Consider the following 19411-nt stretch of genomic DNA (forward strand, 5'->3'; position numbering starts at 1 on the left):
AAGAAAGCTTCAATTTCTTTGATATATGAAGATGGAAGTGGCCTGACCTACTCAGAATTGTAGAGAACTATTCCACTTTATTATAAACTATAACAATTCTTGCTCAGAGCCTAAATGGACTTTTAACTGAATTGATACATCCTGATCAGACTGAATCTGAAAAACATGCCACAGAAATTTTAGATCATTTTGGGGAGACTTATAATTTTTTTTTGGCAAACTATAATTCAGAATGCAAAAAAGGTAAAGAATGTACAGCATAATCAAATGAACACAGAATCTAAACAAAACAACTGAAATACAATGGGAATATCAATGAAAGAAAAATATCACATTTAGAATTAATATTACACTTGGAGAAAATTGTCGTTAGATGTGCTACTGATAGTGTATCATTCAGGTACAGTGTCAAGCACCAGGTAAATCAGGAGATTCAGGTAGTTCAAATGAGTATAAAAATTTATTGCAAACTTAAGCTCTCTACAAGAATCTGACCAATGGGCGGCCAAGGGAAATGAGTAGTGGAGAAGAGAGGCATTCAAAGTGGGCTGGACATAGATCTTTTACGGCGGTCAGGGATTGGTAACCTATGATGAGTTTAATCTCTCCCTTTGGCTCAGCCTGGTCATCTCCTAGATACCGATTGCTAATATTAAAAGAAAAAAACTTCTGGAAATGCAGGTTGGATTGTTCTTCCAGTTTGGTGGCAGTGTTGTAAGGCACAACATTTTAGAAAAATACCATATAACAGAATGAAGCAAATTTTGAAGGAAGATTTTTTTTTGGTCCATTATCTTTTGATTAAATATTACTAAACCTTAAAGTTCTTTAAAACTGTATACTGAACTGGCTTTATGTACGGTAACAGCTGCTACAATACTGTATGCTTCATATTGGGAAGTATAATTCCTTTTATAGAAAAATGGCAAATTAAGTTATAGAAGCATCTATGTGAAAACTAATTTCACACTTAAAAAACAAATCTGATACAGAATTTAACCCAATGTGGTAAACATTTTTGGATTATAATCTCACAAAACAATTTATACCAGATATAAAATTTAGTCTTCTCTTAACATAAAATTATATCTTTTATTTTCTTTGTTTTTTCTATATTTTTTCTAATATGATATATTCATTGAATTTTTGAAATGAGATAAAACTAATTGATTTTTTTCTGGGATTAGAGTTTTTAGATTGAATCATACTAGTAAAAGGTATTGATTACTATATAATATCATTCTAATATTGATTTAACACTTTCAAATTTCAAACTCATATATTTTAATGTACAGATTTATATCAGGGTCATTTTTTTCTGGTCAATTTTACAGTGCTTCTAAACTTCATTTATAATTTTCTTTTTCTATCTGTCCATTTAATAATAATTAAATTTAAATAATTTAATAAATAAAAACTATTAAAACAAAAATAGAATGTTAAGCTTGGGTAATGAGCATGTTAGGAACCACTGAGTTTTCAGAAGTATTGTAATTATTTATATCAAATAAATTGGTTGCCAAAAGAAATAGAAAGGCAGAGGTTACCAGGAAAACAATACAAAATGGACCAGAACCCTAAACGTGAAGCCAGTATCAATCTTGTAATGCTTGTAGTGCAGCATTAGTATCCTACACCGTTTCAAAAAGGCAACAAGCTGGTCTGAGTCCTTTTTGGGGAGAAGGAAATAAAAGTTGCTTAGCAACCCTTTTTCTCCTTTAGCTTCTGTTCTGAAATTTGCTTTCCAATCTGCGCAAAAATCTGGGAGTAAGAATCTGATATAACAAAATTGTAAAGCTATATGAGGTAAATATTGAGAGCGTCTTCAAAATCAAGTGTGATATCAATGTGCGATTTTTAACAAGTTATGTACTTGATATCCTTGAATAGTATCTTCTAAAAATGTCACTAAGCTTCTAGGAGTAGCAGAGAAGCTTGTGTTCTATGATTTAATGCTTTAGATAAGGGGATAGAAGGGATGGGATTTAATTATTTAGATGAGGTGATAGAAGGGAATTCATCAAGTTTGCAGATGACACCAACCTGGGGTAACATGCAAGCATCTTAGAAGATAGGGTCAAGATTCAGAAGGATCTTGACAGACTTGAACACTGGGCTCTATTCAACAAAATGCAGTTCAGTGGTGAGGTAATAAGGTTTTACACTTAGGCAAGAAAAACCAAATGCGCTCTATAGAATAGGGGATACCGGTACCTGGCTCAACAGCAGTAACTGTGAAAGGGATCTAGGAATCCTAGGTCCAACCTAGTGGACCAAATATGACTCAGCAGTGTGCTGCAGATGCAAAAAAGAAAAAAGCCAATTCAGTCCAGGGATTGTATCAAGATCATGTGAAGTGTAAGTACCACTTTATAATGCCTTGGTAAGACCACTCTTGGAATATTGCATCCAGTTTTAGTTGTCATGATAGAAAACAGATTTTGAGACTCTAGAAAGAGTACAGAGAAGAGCAACAAAGATGATTATGGGGGCTAGAAGCTGAAAAATATGATGAATGATTGCAGGAACTGGGTATATCACTCTAGCCTAACGAAGAGAAGGATTAAGGGTGACAGGATAGCAGTCTTCCAAAATTCGAGGGGCTGCAGAGAATAGGTCAACCTATTTTCCAAAGCACCTGAGGGCAGGACAAGAAGAAATGGATGAATGTTCATCAAAGAGAAATCCAGCCTAAAACTAAGGAGAAATTTTTTGACTGTGAAAACAATCAGTGGACCAGCTTGCCTCCAGAAGTTGTGGATGTTCCATCACTGGATTTTTAAAAAGAGCTTGGACAGCCATTTGTCCGGAATGATATAGGTCTCTTGCTTGAGCTAGAAGACCTCCAAGATCCCTTCCAACTCAGTTATTCTGTGCTATCTTGTTCCAGGTGGATTTGGAAATAAAGAATTGATGAATACTATTGATAAATACTGTTGCATTTTGGACAACTCTTTTATTATCTACAAACGATTGCATCGTTTGATGCAATCTTTCCTTTTCCAAAGAAAATAGGGTCGTTCAGTTTGCAGATATATACAATTACCGACTTAATATTACATTTCTTCCATTCCCTTGCTCTCCAAAAATTCTCGCTCTAATTCACTTAAAGGAAAATGAGGAAATGAGATTCCGAATTAACGCTAAAATATTTGAAAGCTAAGCGGCGGTGAGAACGGAAAGTCCAGCCCCAGACAAAACAACACCACCACAAACTCCCACCGAAGACTTCGCTCTTCTCTCTCAAGCCGCCGAGCAGCACGTGGGTTGAAGCATCCAGCCAAACGTACGCCGATCCCTTAGCAACCGCATACAATAGGAAGCTCCGCTCCAACCATAGAGTTCAGATCCTTCGCAGGAAGTCGACGAGGGAGGTCCGCCTTTTTCTCTACCGCAGTCCTGCGACGTTTTTTCTCTCTCTCTCTCTCATTCTCTCTCTCCCGTCCCCGTTTTTTCCTCCAATCTCCAGCCGAGATGGGCGGGTCCGATCGCTCGCGCTTGCCTGGCTGCCCCCTCCTCCCCCTTGGTACGCGCAAAAGTGACGTCAGGTGGGTCTTAATGTGTATGTGCGGCTGGCGACCTCTTGCGCAATTACGCGACGTTCCTGCTTTTGCCGTGAGGAGGGAGTGGCTGGCGGGAAGGAGGAAGAGGAGGAGGAGGAGAAGGAGGAGGAGGAGAAAAAAAAAGTGTTTGTGGCGGCGCTTGGAGCCGGGGGATGGAGGATCAGCCGCCACCGCCGCTGTCGACGCCGCCTCTACAGGAGCTGCTGGGGCGTTGCCTCCCCCGACTCCTCCAACCGGTAAGTGGGCGCAGGCGGCGCTTCTCAACCCTTGTCTTTGGGACGCGGGTGCCCCGGCAGCCACTCGGGCCCATCCGGCCACTTGCTTCGTCCGCCGGTGCACTCCTTTTCTCTTGCTTGGCCTGGTGGGGTCTTTCTACCGCCTACCTGCTCTCCGTGAGGTTCTTGCTGTTAACGCCCCCCTTCCCTTCCCCCCTTTCTGGTTTTGGCATCCGGACTCGCAGCCTGGAGCTTTCTCGCCTTTCCGCAGACGCGGCTTTGTCCCGCTTCCCACCACCTCGGTGGAAGGCGGAAGAAATCGCGGGGAGAGTTTCGTTCCTGGAGCGGGTGGGTTTTGCGGACTTGCCCACCTTCCGAACCGCGCACCGGCACGCTTTCAAAAAGGCTCGGGCAGTGTATGGTTTCCTTCTTCCGGCTTCGCATTTGTTCGGTTGGCAGCGTGAAAACAATTGCAGATGTCAACAAACGGGGGCGAGAGACAAGATTTGAAGCTTTTGCTAGCAATGATCCGTTTAGAAATCAGTTCTCAACGGTGCCTGCGTTTTTCGGAGTGCTGGTCTAATTTTTGCCGCCTTTGTTTTGCAGGAAGTCGTCTTCTGAATTGAGTTAGCTTTATTTGGGATATTTGTGGTTACATGCAGCATCCTTAATTTGATAACAGCTTATATCCGACTTTGCAGGATGAGCTTGTGTTTCATTTTTCTCTGTGTAACCAATTAAAATGTCTTTTTTAGTAAAGTTAACTTCTGGACGAGAACCCAATTCGTTCTTGGTGATTGTTTCTTCCCAAAAAAGCTCTATTGCTCTTTTAAAAATAAAAATAAGTGCAGGTTTTTAAATAGAATCTTCAAGAAATAACAATACAATTCAGTAGGAAATATGATATAATTTGAAAATATGATTGAATGGCTGTTTTTTTAAAAAGTGTCACAGAAACTAAATCTAAGGAAATGCCTGCTCTGCATACATATATTTCGCCCTGATCTTCGAAAGTTGTTATCCAATACAAGTAATGCAAAAGATTTAACATTTATAAATGGAGAGTAATGTTTATTGTATTGTATTTTAATTACATCCAATCACATTTTTTAAATTTACTTTTTTGTCCTTTTTCCATCCATTACTTTTGGAATGTGGACCTGACATGTAATGCAAAGATCAGGCTTACAGTAGTGCAGCCTAACTAATCGCTATCTAATTTAAAAATTACTAAGAGTCCTGTGGGCATAAACAAGTGGAGTATTTCATAGACAGTTTTATTAGAACTGAAAATTGTATTTTCCCTAAATTGGCAGAATAGTCAGTTTGAAGAATTTGAAATACTTTAATGTGCTAGAATCTTCATTATGCTTTTTTAATCCAATTTCAGAAAAGCATGCAAACATATGAGGAAACTAAGGAATATTAATCTTCCAAAATATTGAAAAGTTAAAACTGCTGTTGACCATGAATGCTCTGGAAAACCAGGTAACATTTATCAGGAATCAGTGTGCAATAATTGAAGGAAGTAAAGTATTTTTTTCTGTCTTCTGTCTTCCCTATTTTGTATAGGTAAATTCCTCTCATCCCCTCCCTTTGGGAGGTATTAGTCATCTTTTTGTACTTCCTAAAATGAAAATAAGGTATTTGATCAGTTCATCATAACCTACATCAGGCATGTCAAACTGCCGGCCCGCGGGCCTGGTGCATCATACTGAAACCGCTCCCACCCCATTGCTGGCAATGGGGAAAAAGTCGCAATATGTTGCAATACGTCGCGTGACGTCACATGACATCGTGAGTTTGACATGCCTGGCCTACATGGTTCAACTCTCCTAGTAATTCATACAGTGGAAACTGAGACTTTGATCCTGCCAAACTGACAAGGTGCATGAATTGTTCTTTGAGAAAGTACTTTTAAAAATCACAATCATCAATTTACTATAGATTGCATTCCTGCTGAGTTTATCTCTCCTGTGGCATGGTTCTAGTTAGGACATTCCCCTCATCACACCACAACGTTTAATTTTAGAACTAAAAGTGTGGACAGAATAGCATATAAAATATAAAACATATTTTTAAGTTGTCGCCTCAACATGTGATGAATTAAATCAATGGTTGCATGTCATTATATAATTATATTTTATATTGTTTATTATAATTATGTAATCTCCATGTCCTGATGAATATGACTGCTGATGTGCTGTGCATGGAGTAGTAAAAGGAAGTAATGATTATGTTTATAATATGTGTATAGGCTTGGATGAGATGCTGTACTAATTATATGAACCTTTGATCTCATTCAGTAGTGTTACTATTAGAGACATACTGCTGTATTTCAGAGAAAATGTATATTAGCTTTCGAAGCATGAATAATACTGTATTATAGCTGAGAAGAGATACAAATTCAAAGAGCAAAATTTGCTTTGGAGCACATGTGTATATGTGTCTGTCAAGAATCTCTTCAAATAAAATTAAATTTACTGAGCTGTGGTTGATAACTAGCAAGGAATATCTTATTGCTATAAATGATATATTTGGTTGAAGTCATTGCTGACAGCTGTTCCTTGTATTCCCATGCATGCTTCAAATTATATATTGAATTGAGCGCAATCTTAGTATATATGTCTGTAGTTTAACTAGAATTCCTAACCACCAATATATTTTCCATAGACATTTTAAAAAAGAACCTGATAGGTCAGTTACATCAGGTCTATTAATGCTTCTCAGTTAATAGTAAAGAGGAAGCGTTTAAAAGGCTTAGATAATGAAGCTTTTTATATAATTTATTTCTAATTCAAATTTTGTCTTCCTCTGATAGAGCAGTAACTAGGATAATAGAAAGTAACAGCATAATAATATTATGAGACCATTTCTTCCCTCAAATGTAATGTCAATTTTTCTTAATAACATGCAGTTACTTTTAATTAAACACAACTGATTTTTGAGATTAATTGGAATATACTTACATTGCACTTCTGCTGGTTATATGCAGAGTACGTTATTTAGATATGCATATCTAAAAGTTGATAACCAGTTTGGTGTAGTGGTTAAGGCATCAAGCTAGAAGCCTGGGAGATTGTGAGTTCTAGTCTCATTAGGCACAAAGCCAGCTGGGTGACTTGGGGTCAGTTATTCTCTCTCAGCCCTAGGAAAGAAGCAATAGCAACCCATTTCTGAAAAAAACCTTACAAGAAAATTGCAAGGACTTGTCCAGGCATCCCTAGAATCTGAAGCAGTTGAACAGCTTTAAAAACTAGCTTTCTTGAAAGATTAACATTTTACAACTAGATGGCAGGTTACTATTGTAGATTATATTCACATGATCAAATATACATGAAACATAATTTCAAAAATAGATTGTACTTATTTTGTATCAGTTGCATTTCTTTATTATCTTTGCCAGACAAAATAGTTTTTCTTAAAAAGATTTGGATATACAGTATGATTTCGCACACAAAAATCTTTAGTGACATTATCTTCATAGACTACTATAGATTTCTAAATACTTCAATTTCAATTATGTACCTTAGTTTCAGATTTTTTACATTCATGTATGATTCTTTTATATGTTTATAAGACTCTTAAAGCCTCAAGATAGAAGCAGTTTAAATAGGTTTATCAATAATTATTAAATTAAAATTTTTCATGAAGCTTTTTGGTAATTTTTTAAATTTGCTAAAGCAAGATTGTGAAGAAATAAACTTTATATTCTATTCCATTTATACTTATTCTGATTACGTGGATTTAAAATGGAAGAGCAGATATGAGATACAGAACTTTTAATATTTCTGAATAGTTCGGCGATATTTCAGTTGAGTCTACTATTATATATTTGTTTAATTTATAGTAGCAATTTTCATTGTATGGAAAGTTAAATAAAAAGAATATCTATTCTACTAAAGATATATCTAAGGTTATTATAATTATATCTTTTTATTGTTCTTTCAAAAATAAACAGTGCTTTGATGGGATTGATATCTTTTTGTTAATTGTGGTTTGATAAAATCTAATTTGGTAGAATTGTGCATGCTTTTTGTTTGTAGCTTGAAACAAAATAGCTCTGCTCTGAGTGTTCTGAGTTGGAATATGGAGTTAGGAACCTTCCAGTGGAATAAAACTCTAAATATTTTGAGGTGAGAAAAGTGGAAATTTGAAACAAGAGACAGTGCTAGTCCATGCTGAATGCCTGAAGGAATTATTTTTAAATAAAACATTTTTAAAGTTTAAAATTCCCATCAGGCACTAACAGCAATACTTTGTGATGGCTCACCTTTCTTTGCAGGCAGCCGTAAAGTTAAGCTCAGAAAAGAAGCAACAGCAGTGGATTCACTTTAATATCATAGTCTTTAAATAAAATAAGATCAGAAAAAATGCATTTCTCTATCTAACGGTTTGAGATTTCTTTCCAATACACTTTCTTTTGTAATTTTTGTAATTTATTTTTCCTTTCTACAAACGTAAGTCAAACAACAAAGCAACATTAAAGTTAATTGTATGTAAATACAGTAGATGTGTTTCTGAGAGGGTTCCCCCCCCCATGGATAGCTTTCTTGGCTGATTTTTCTTATAGATGATTTTTCACTTGAAACAGAAATGAGAATAGAATAGAATAGAATAACTTTATATTGTCACTTTGAATATACACTGATTGGCATACATTAAAATGAAATTTCGTTGCACACAGCTCTCAAAGGGTCATCACCTCCAATATACACTACATAGATATGACAAAAATAAATAAATACAGAATTATGCATATACCCACATATATGACACAGAGAAACAACACGGTCTAGTTTGGATTGTGTATACATGTGCATGGTGAGAAAAACGAACCTTGTGAGTTTACTAGACGGATGGCATAGGAAAGAAAGCTGAACAAAGAGCATTGTGCATATATTTATGCACTGCATGCATACACACAAATATACATAGTATCCCTTAAGTTCTTATATAGACTGCCTTAATGTTTTAACTTTTGCTAGATAAGATTTTTGCTTAATTATGTGCTGTTGATAGTGCCTTCTGTCTATCATATTATCAAAATAAACTGGATAATTCCAATATAATGACATTTTCTGGGGCTAAGTAAAGAAAGTTTTACATAGAATATCAGTCGAAAGAATGTGTAATAATAAAATATAGGACTAATTCTGCTGATACAAGTAATATTAACCACACTATTTGCTGATATTGTACACTGACTTAACTTCATAGATGTTACAGATATTTCTATTTTGAGGCCCACATAAAAGAGGTTAATAACATTTGGAGGGAGTGAGGTCTACAGTATTAAGTTTCTTCCTTTTATCTCTTTCCAGCAAATGGTATTTAAAGTATGCTTCCTGTGATAGCAAAGATTATTATACTGATTATACTGATAACTAGATTCACCATGAATTTGTGTTACAACCATCTAGATTGGTAGCTATCATACTGAAAGTTAGGAAATTCCACAACCATGTTATATAAAGACTCAGTGAATCTCCCCATATTTATTTTTATTAGATGGCCCTGCACTCATACACCGTGAAGGGAGGGTAAAAAAAATTCCCTTTATTCTCATCTTAAAAATGTATTAGTCAAGTTTATATGGCCACCCATTTAATAAGTAGAACTCTAAGCAAAGAACAAAGATAAAAAAAATATATCAAATTAATTAAAAGAAAAAACACATCAGGACTATGTAAAAATCTCACATCTCACATTCTCCTGTTAACAATCCTGGTCCAAGTGTTTGGGGGGAAATAGCCAGATGTTCATGGTTTTTTGAAAGGCCAACAAGGTTGGGTCCTTCCTTATTTCTGGTGGGGGGGGAGATACAGAAGGCAATTTCATAAGGTAGGTGCCATGACAGAGAAGGTGTCTTTCCTTGGACCACAGGTCGGCAACCTGCGGCTCCGGAGCCGCATGCGGCTCTTTGAGCCTTCCCCTGTGGCTCCCAGCCTCCTCTGCCTTTGCAGAGAGAGACAGAGACAGAGAGAGGCAATTGCGCTTCCATGCTTCTCTCTCTCTCTCTCTCTCTCTCTCTCTCTCTCTCTCTCTCTCTCTCTCTCTGTGTGTGTGTGTGTTTGTGTTTTTTTTTGTGTGTGTGTGTGTGTAAAAGAGAGTGCACTCACAGTGTTCTCCGAGGAGCTGAAAAGCTTACTGGGTGTAGCTCCTCCCTTTGCTGCGTCTCTGCAGGAAGCAGGAAGGGCAGGACAGAGCTAGCTAGCCCAGCTAGGCTGACTCAGGAATTCTGGGAGTTGAAGTCCATGAGTCATAAAAGAGACGAGATTGCCTACCCCTGAGCTTGTTGGACAACAGCTTGAAGCTTGCCAGGTGAGCAGCAGATAGGAGAGGGGGGGAGAGAAAGAGAGAGGGAGGGAGGGAGGGAGAGGGAGAGAGAGGGGGGGGGAAGAGGAGTGGCAGACCAAGGGCAGATAGAGAGGGAGGGAGAGAGAGAGACAGAGAGAGACCCTTTAGACATCTAAAATGAAGATAACACTGCATATATCCTTTTTTTTATCTGTGTGTGTGTATGTATATATATGTATACACACACACACACACACACACATATATACGTATATACATATACACACACACACACACATATCTATAATAAAGGTAAAAAAGGATATATGCAGTGTTATCTTCATTTTAGATATCAAAAGGGTTTTGCGGCTCCTGGTGTTTTGTTTTTGGTGGGAAATGGGTCCAAGTGGCTCTTTGAGTGTTTTGGGTTGCCTACCCCTGCCTTAGACCCTCCAAATGGCATCCTTTTTTTGCCAGCTCTAGTGAGATGGGCTGAATTGATTGGAGACAGATAGGTAACCTAGCCCAATGCTATATAGTGCTTTAACGATAACGACTAATTCCTTGAACTGCATCTGGAAGCCTACTGGGAACTACTATAGCTCACAGAGCTGCAGTGTTACATGGATGCTCTATGGTGCATCCAATGTGACATGTGCCCACTGCATTCTGTAAAACTCTTCAAGGACAGTCCAATGTAAAATTTGTTGCGGTAATCTACTCAATAGATGACCATGGCATAAGAAACCATGAGTTTGTGCCTTCTGATCCAAGAATGTGCACAAATGGCATGCAATATGTATATATGCAAAGGGTTTCTTGGCCACCTGCTTGAAAAGGAACTGCATATCCAGGAAGTCTCCAAGGTTGTACATGAATGTTTCCTAGGGATATATGATCTCATCTGGACTTAACTATGAGAAATCATTTGATGGAAACCTTAAAACCAGAGCCACTCAGTTGTGTCAGGGTTGAGCCAAAGTTTATTCTTTCTCATACGTTGTCCAGACACTATGGAAGCACTTGATGGCATCTTCGACAGCCTCAAGTAAAGAAGTATAACTGAGCATCATCAGTGTACACATGATATTTGACCCTGCACTGATATGCAGTTTCTCAATGGTTTCACATACATGTTAAATAGAAGCAGGGAGAGAGTGAAACCCATGCAAAACAGACCTATGACTGGATGTTTTCTCCTCTCAGTATCAGTGGAAACCAGCCTTGGAGGAAGGAAGATAATTATTGAAAAACACCCCAATCCCAACCACCTCCACTGGGCCAGAAAGATACCATAATCAAAGGATTTCAGAAGCTATAGAGAGATTAGGGATGGCCAGAATGGATATACTACCTCCAACCTAAACCATTTACAAGTATGATCAGTGGTCTTTTGGTATTATTATCCAGTCTGCAATGTGACTGGAAAAGATTTCTACAAAAGTATTTTCTGTATTTTTAATATGTCTTGGCTCCGCTATCTTCATTCAGACAAAAAGCTCCAGCATGTTATAATCTTTTCTAGTATAGAAACTTCTATACTTCCTTAATTGTGCCAGTAATTCTTTTTTACATTTTTTTTATTTCTACAATATCCTTTTTGAGCTATGGCACTTAATCTATTCGTAGTGTCCCTTGTCATAAAGGCATCACTCTGTTGAATGTTTAATTTTCATTTCTATTCAGGGTGGATAATAATCTTTTTAAAAAAAAAATAAATTGGATTTTTTAAATTTAAATTGGATTTTTTTTTTATTTTTATCAGATTTTAATAAAATGCTTTTGGAGTAAAAGTCTATCTAAATATAATTTTCTATTTAATATACATTAATAATTTAGTTTATTCAGCATGAAATAGAGCTTAGTTATGTAGCATGTATATTCTGCAATATTTACATTTTTTCGTAAACTCCTTCAATGAATCCAAGCTCTGCAAGCTGAGATAACATGCACTGCATTGATGCATTCACACAATTTCACAGTAACCATGAGATAAATCATAAAGTTCAGGAATATTCCTTTATCCCATTGTTTTGAAAATCTGTGTACACTACAAACTCTATGATTGTTTGAAGAGAAATGTATCTGTACCATCTGTAAAGTGTTTTAATTAAATAAAAGAATTTGAGTAGTTCTCCAACTATGTGTGATTAATCTATTAATCTAAAATCGGTTCTGATATTGCTGTTTTACTAACCTGACAGCTTATTATTCTAAATAGGAAACCTTCATTTTCTTTGTAAATAATAATATTAAAGATTCTAACTATCAGCAAGAATGAGTCCTTGCATTTAAAAAGCACCTGTCATTTCAGATCCATGATGGCAGCGCCTGTTAGCGGGCATCCACTCACCTGCTGCCTGCCACATCCCCCACCTTGTGTCACTGCCGCATCGCCAGCCTTCCCATTAAAGTGAATGGGACAGTCAATGAGTCAACAGCGGGTCAGAGGAGGAGCTGCTGCAGGATAGAGACGACAATTGCTCTTTAAAAATTATGATTTAAATCGACTTGATTTAAATCAAGCCTTTTTACTAGTGATTTAAATCATGATTTAAATCATGATTTAAATTGAGTTGATTTAAATCAAACCCACCCTGCTTCTATTCTTACTGATTCCAAGTGTGGAATTTACCCTCTACAGTATTTTTTGTATGTATTTTATTCTCTGAACAAGCATAGCCATCCTATTGGGTGACTCTACTACTTTCAGTTCAGTTAGTACATATCAGCTGAACATGGTAATGAAGGGAATTATGTTTCAAAAATCAAGAAAAGAGACTAATTTTGTTGTTGAGGACTTTAGAAGGTGAATGTGAAGTATTCCCCAAGATGATGCACTATAAATGTAATCCATGGTGGCATACTTTTTAGGTTTTTCAACGCTTTCAGGCCTTGCTTATAATTAAGTCTCTGTTTTCTATTATAGTGACCTGCAGTGTAATTAGGAATAGAATTGGATTATGGTTCAGATCATCAAAAGTTGGAGGAAACTCATTTTCCTATGCTTGTGCCTTAATAATTGCTACAAATGTGAAATATCATGGATTAATACATTTTAATTGACTTTAGTGCCAAAACAATTGTGTTTGCCAGAAAATTGTTAGAAAGGGTCTTGAGATCTGTCTTCATTTTCTATATTTGGAATATAGCAGAAAAGAAGACATAGAGTCAGGTATCACTTCTGTTTTATTTCCTCTCTTAAGAAAGGCATTTGAAATAATTATTGGAAGGTAATTTTTCTGGGATTATGGTTTATTTCTACGTCTCTAGAAATTCAGGATTGAGATACATACATGCATATATTATTCTTTTCTATGATTGCTAATGTTATGCAAAATACAGGAAAAAAATAAGAGGTAATAAACAAAATGCAGGAAATAAGTGAAAAGAAAAAGAAAATTTACGTTAGATGAGTCCATAGATACTGTTGTATACCACTTGTATAAGTCTAAGCTTTCATATAATGCCTCTTACTAAGCTGGAGAAGGTATGGACTCACCTACTTTACCATTTTCTGCTAATGGCAAGGACATAATATCAGTCAGTTTGGGGATAGTAAATTATGGATGAATAATATAATTTAATATAAAAATGAATTTTTATGTTTTGAGAACAACTGGATGTCAAGGGACAGTAGAAAAAGTTTGCAGAAGCAGCAACTTGTCAAATATTTTAACCAGTGCTTGAGATAAACATATTGCTCAGGTTTGAATGTTGTACTTTATTGCTTTTCTAGCACTATCATTGATCCTGGTGCACTGATGACCAAAAAAGCCTGTTTTCACACCATATGAACGGTATTGTATCTGAAGGGACATTTCCTTTTTAAATTGTTTCATGAGGGAATTGTAGCCTACTCTGAAAATGAGGGATCAGGAAAAAATCTAAGCTTGCACTATTAGATTTTGACTGTAATTATCTATGGTGATCAACCTGAACAGGATTTGCTGTGAAATGTAATTTTGCTAATACAAAGCTGGATATTTATGATCACAAGAGTTATATGTCTCTGTTAGCTCCTCTTTCCATGTGTGACATGATGAGAGGGAAAACAAACTACTGCAATATCACAGAGCAACCTCACTTATTCACATCTGAAAATATAATGGTTAAATTAAAACATACTTTCCCAAACTGAGATATACAGTAGTTCCCTTGGTGAGATGCAGTCAGAGTCCAAGGGAAGTATAAAAAACCTTTTGGTTATGTCGTTACAATAAATGCACCTTTTCCAGAGTTGTGTTGTATTGGTTTCATTGTTCATTTATATTCATTTTGTTTTGGATTTTTAGGGGAGCTGTGTACATTAAAATTACGCTAAAAGTAGGTGTGATGGTAAAAAGTTTAGGAACCCTGCATTAGAACATTTTCAAGATTACACAAAGTGAACAGTGTAGAACATGCAATACAATTTTATGTGAGTGTAAAAAGAATATAATAATTGTTTCATATTATTAGCAGTTGCAATTAGCAATTAGTGCAATATTCTTCCAGGGAGTCACTTACATTTTCATTGTATCTACTTCCCTTTTTCCTTCTTTCAAATCCTATCTGTTTTCCTTTGTCCCTTCAATTTTTTTCTGCCTTAAAATAAACTTGATTTCCAGCCAAAAATAATGGAGTGATTGTGATATGGTCATAAACTCCCGGCTAAAAGCAAGATGTTATTATAAAAATCATCAATTGCAAGTCAATTGATTTTGGGGAGCTTTAACGCAGACGGTTTGAGTCATCTAGGATTTGTATAATCTGTGTTAGTAACATAGATACAGAATATATCTTAAATTAGTTTAATTAATATATGCTTTTATTTATATCCTTCATAACTCTTAGAAGACATTTTGATACTCATATCTTGGTATCTTTATTTTTTATATTACTCATTTTGTCTTGTCCCTATAACATTCAGAATATCTGTGAACAAATTCAAACAAATATTTAAATGATAACATAATTATCCAACTTGGAAGCAGATGTTAGTAGCAAAAGCTGCTGGCAAATACACTGTTGAACAGAGATAACAAGTATAACCTTCTGGAATTTTACGTTTTCAAAAAATAATAACTGCATAGCCTGTCCATTATGAATTATTTCCCTTATGTCTGTTCCTTTTCCATTAGAAAAAAGTTAGCATCTTTGGACTGGATTGTTCAGTTTTGTGATAAAATGGAAACATATTTATCTTTAATTGCATAGTTTTAAACTTTTGTAAGCCACATGTAAATGAACAGCATTAATTATTTGTTAGTTACTTTTTGAAGCATATTTTTGGTTTTGTACATTCCCTCAGGCTTCTGAATCTGTTTTTCAATTAGCAGGTTCTCAGCATTTTCTCCAGATTTATATTGCTTCCAATGAAATAATAACTAGATAATAAGTAGCACAGAAATTAACCAATTTTATTATTATTGTTGTTGTTATAGTGGTCACTAGATTTGTTTATATTAAGATGTATGTAAACACATATATTACTAAGTAAATTTCATTTGGGGCTCCTCAGTGTTCTCAATTTTGTTGCAATGTCCCAGAGTCAAATTTCATTTTCAGTTATAAAACTATAACTATTAGATAGTTTTATTAATATTTGAGTATTCAAACTATTTTACATGTCATTACTCTAATGTACCCATGTAAAGTAGATTAATAGTATTCTCTTAAATCAGGCTGTCTAAATGAGTCATAACATACACTTGTCTAGGAACTGTGTGCCCCACAAACTTTCTTAGAAGAAATGTGGGTAAAAATATAATCTGTCAGGATATTTTATATATTATTGCATAATTGTATATTATATTTAAATGCCTTATAATGTATAATTAGTGTTAATACCTTGATAAATCAATAATAAATCTCATAATGGTCAACTCAGTAATGTAGCATATACCCATCTATAAAACACATCTACATTATTGAATAAAATTTGCAAATAACATATTGGACTATTCTTTGGCATGAGTTAATATTTAATCAAATGCCTGATGTTTTTAACAGAAATGTGGGGAATTTAAATATCTATGTACATCTTCCTACTTCTTTGTGTACCTCAGAATATTCTATACTGTGAGAGAACAACATACCAGTGACACGGTTATAATGTCTTAGTCTAGTCGCCTCTTCATAATGAAAAGTATGGCCCTGATCATACAAAAGATTGTGTATCTCCTTTTCCACCAGAACATTACAGCTTAATAAATTCTGAGAGCAACCTAGACCAATATCAACATGTTTTACTTAGTTTTTCCAAAATTGAATTATTTTCATATTGCTATGAAATTATAATAGTAAGCTATTTAAATAATTTTATTTTTAAAATTGAAAGTCAGCTTAAAACGTAAATAGATCTGTTCATTTTGGTTGTGGTACTATAAGTCACAAAGAAAACCTCTCGAACAAATACCTTTGGAAAATTCAGCTTGGAGAAGCTGCATCTTTCACCAATTCTGGCAGTTCATTTCAAGATTGTTTGGCTGCAGGGACAAAAATACTGCATTGTGAAGGGAGCTTGCATTCAGCAAAACCAAAAATTGCAGATGGCACCAGGTGCATAGGCATCATTGTATTTTTCTGTTCTCTGCTTTAGTGACTATCCTGAGGTCAGCTAAAACTTATGCTTAGCACAATGTATGATTTGAGTGCATTCTATAAATCACATTATTCTGATATGGGCAATTTTGTTCTAAGATTTGTTTTATTATTTTCATTCCCAAGCTGCTGTTTGAAGAGGAGCCCCACCATCTGTTCATGCTTAAGGATAAGTGGTGGAGGTAAGAAGTCATTTCCTAATTTATAGTTAAGAATACAGAATAATTTGTATTAGTATTGGGAACAGAACTTCATATGAAAAAACACTGTATTTTTATATACAGAATTTGAAAAATGCTGAATTTGAGAAGGCAGATCAGCAGATGGAAAGATGAGTGCACAGAAAGACATTTTAAAGCAAGCTCTAGTATTTACTTAGTTAGCTATAATATAATGCATTTCCTCTAGCCTGTGCTGTGTAGGGAAATCTAGTCTCAAAAGCATTCTTAATTGTTATATTAATCAGAAAATCTGGTATCTTTCTTGGCAACTTAGAATTTTTATAATGTTGAAAATTGTGACCATTTTACATGTTACCAGTTTATTTGAATACTATTAGTCTTTTTTACAAAAATAGTGAAACATTTTGCTATACTCATAAGAAAAAAAGTTTGTTTAAAAAATATTAAGTGGCATTTTGAAGAAGCATGCTAAAAAGATGTAATTAGCTATAAATATGTATATTTTTCATGCTATCTAGTGATCAAATGTTACCATATAATAATTCTTGAGTCAGTGATGAGCAAAAGATGCAAAGAAGTTTAACTTCTATCTGCTGAAAATCTTTAGTGAGGTACTAGAAAGAGTAGAGCTACGATGTTGGTGTATTTTATCTTTTTAGAAGTTTGGAAGTTCTAGGTGTTAGAATGGGTGCAGAAAGCATCTGATAGTTAAACCACTTCCATTCCCACTGTTAAACAATTCTCTCAAAATAAGAATAATTTAAATTCAGTTATTATCACAAAATTTTGACTGTATTACTTCGGCGCTTTAGAAATAGGTGGGGATAGATTTAAGTATGGAAATGAGTCTTTCTATTACCATTTTAACAATCTGAAAACCAGTCAATTATCAGACAATTTTGCTGCTTAATTTCTGGAGTTCAATATGAAGCTATAGATATTTGGCAAATGAAGATTGCCTATTTCTGATTTAAATCTGACTAAGGCCTCAATACAAAGTGACAAACCGTATTGCATTCACAAAGTATTAATAGCTGATGGTAGGTAAATGCAGAATTTAGTACTGTGACAATCATGTTACTCACCTATAAACACCTTAAGGATTCTGCAGAAAGCTCATTTCAATCTTCGTAAATAAATTGGCTGTATATGATATCACAACCATTTTGGCCATCATAATCACATGATCTATCTATTAGATATTTTCTCCAATATAAGTATATTTATGGATATAGGTTAAAACTGCATTTTGTCAAGATTTAAAACATTTATACAAAATGTTTTATCATTTTATAAAGTTTTTTGCATGTGATCTTCCAGATTAAACTAAATCTTTAGGTAATTTTCACTGCTTCGAGTAAGTTTCCTTTCTAGCAGTTTTGCTTTAGCTTTGCCTGGCTCTTTTTTCTACTTATACTGTTTGTCTGTTTCTTCTGCCTGAACTTCCTGAAGAACAAAATTCTAAATTAGATCTACTTGTACTTGCATTTTGGCTTAGCAGTAAACCTGTCCTTGTAAACCTGCTGACTTTGCCTACAAGTATGGCTAATTTGGGTCAATGACTTGGTTATCTAAGCTGTTAACATAACAGATGAATTAAATACATGTAAAAAAATTAAATTCTGGTTTCACCTACCTGAAGACATCATTAAGAACAAACAATGGCTTCATATTCTAGTATTTGTGGATGGATAAGGCCAAGATCTCTGCTCACATTCACAGTAAGAGTTTATCCCAACAGTTGTTTTAATGGTCTTTCCTTCAGGCTATGAAGTGGCACAAAAATATGCAAGCCTAATTTGATGTCTCCTGTTAGACTCGGTAATGAAGCCAGCGGGTGCTACTGTCTTTACATTTTCATTGGAAGTTTAAGGATAATTTAAGGAAAGCAGTTAGAGGATTTCCTGTTTGTAGGATAAACATCCACAAGAATTTTTCATAACATAGGTTGAAGCTGGAGCTGAGAGAGGAGGCAAGTTTTCACCCCTGTGTATAGCTATGTATCGGAACTTGGTCTTTGAATTAGAAACAGATTCCCAGTAAAACAGGTGACAGAATACTCTACAGATTATCTGCAGAGTCTGATCTATGGCAGTGAGGAGACTGAAGCTGTAGTCAAACTAAGAGGCAGCTTTTTCAGGCAAGCTACTACAGTTCAAGCAGTAGTGTTGGTTCATTTCTCTTCACTTCTTTTCCACGCCCTAGTCATCCTGACGCTCCAAGCTTGGTAAAAGGAAAAGATGGCCAGAAAAATGCTGCTTCCCCCATTTTCTTGTCATTGTAAGGAGAACTGCTTCAACCATGTGTGGCAGAGTGCCACTGGAAGAATCAGGATGGAGCGTTCTGCTACACACAGTGCCTAACAGTTGTGTCACTTTCTTGCACATATCTAGCAGTTTTGCATGATGCATCTAGATGATAAATATGGAACCAGCCTAATGTCTGACTAGTGCTTTGCAAAGGGTCAGGTAGACATTAGGTATGTGTGATCTGTCCTGTTGCCCAAATGAAAATGGTGAGTAAAGTCATCATTGTCCAGTAGGAAGGGGTTTGCTTGCAGTTGTCA

General features: G+C 35.4%; 1 protein-coding gene across 6 annotated transcripts in view; it reads left to right on the forward strand.

Moving 5' to 3' along the window:
- The first annotated feature begins 3471 nt into the window (after window positions 1-3471).
- TMCC1 (transmembrane and coiled-coil domain family 1) overlaps window positions 3472-19411 on the forward strand; it is a 123920-nt gene continuing 107980 nt past the window's right edge. Inside the window, exons 1-4 of one of the 6 annotated variants that reach the window (XM_039364558.1) lie at window positions 3472-3799; window positions 5169-5266; window positions 13818-13878; window positions 16790-16845. Coding sequence is in view for 1 of the 6 variants with exons in the window: in XM_039364561.1 (XP_039220495.1) it covers window positions 5250-5266; window positions 16790-16845 (73 nt within the window). In the remaining 5 variants the exon portion in view is untranslated. Of the gene's footprint in view, window positions 3800-5168; window positions 5267-13817; window positions 13879-16789; window positions 16846-19411 lie in introns of those variants that run through there. The other 5 variants (XM_039364562.1, XM_039364561.1, XM_039364559.1 and 2 more) reach the window with 5 other exon arrangements.

Source organism: Crotalus tigris, unplaced genomic scaffold (genome assembly GCF_016545835.1).
Source record: "Crotalus tigris isolate CLP2741 ecotype Arizona unplaced genomic scaffold, ASM1654583v1 scf7180000019794.865796, whole genome shotgun sequence".
Lineage (NCBI taxonomy): Eukaryota > Metazoa > Chordata > Lepidosauria > Squamata > Viperidae > Crotalus > Crotalus tigris.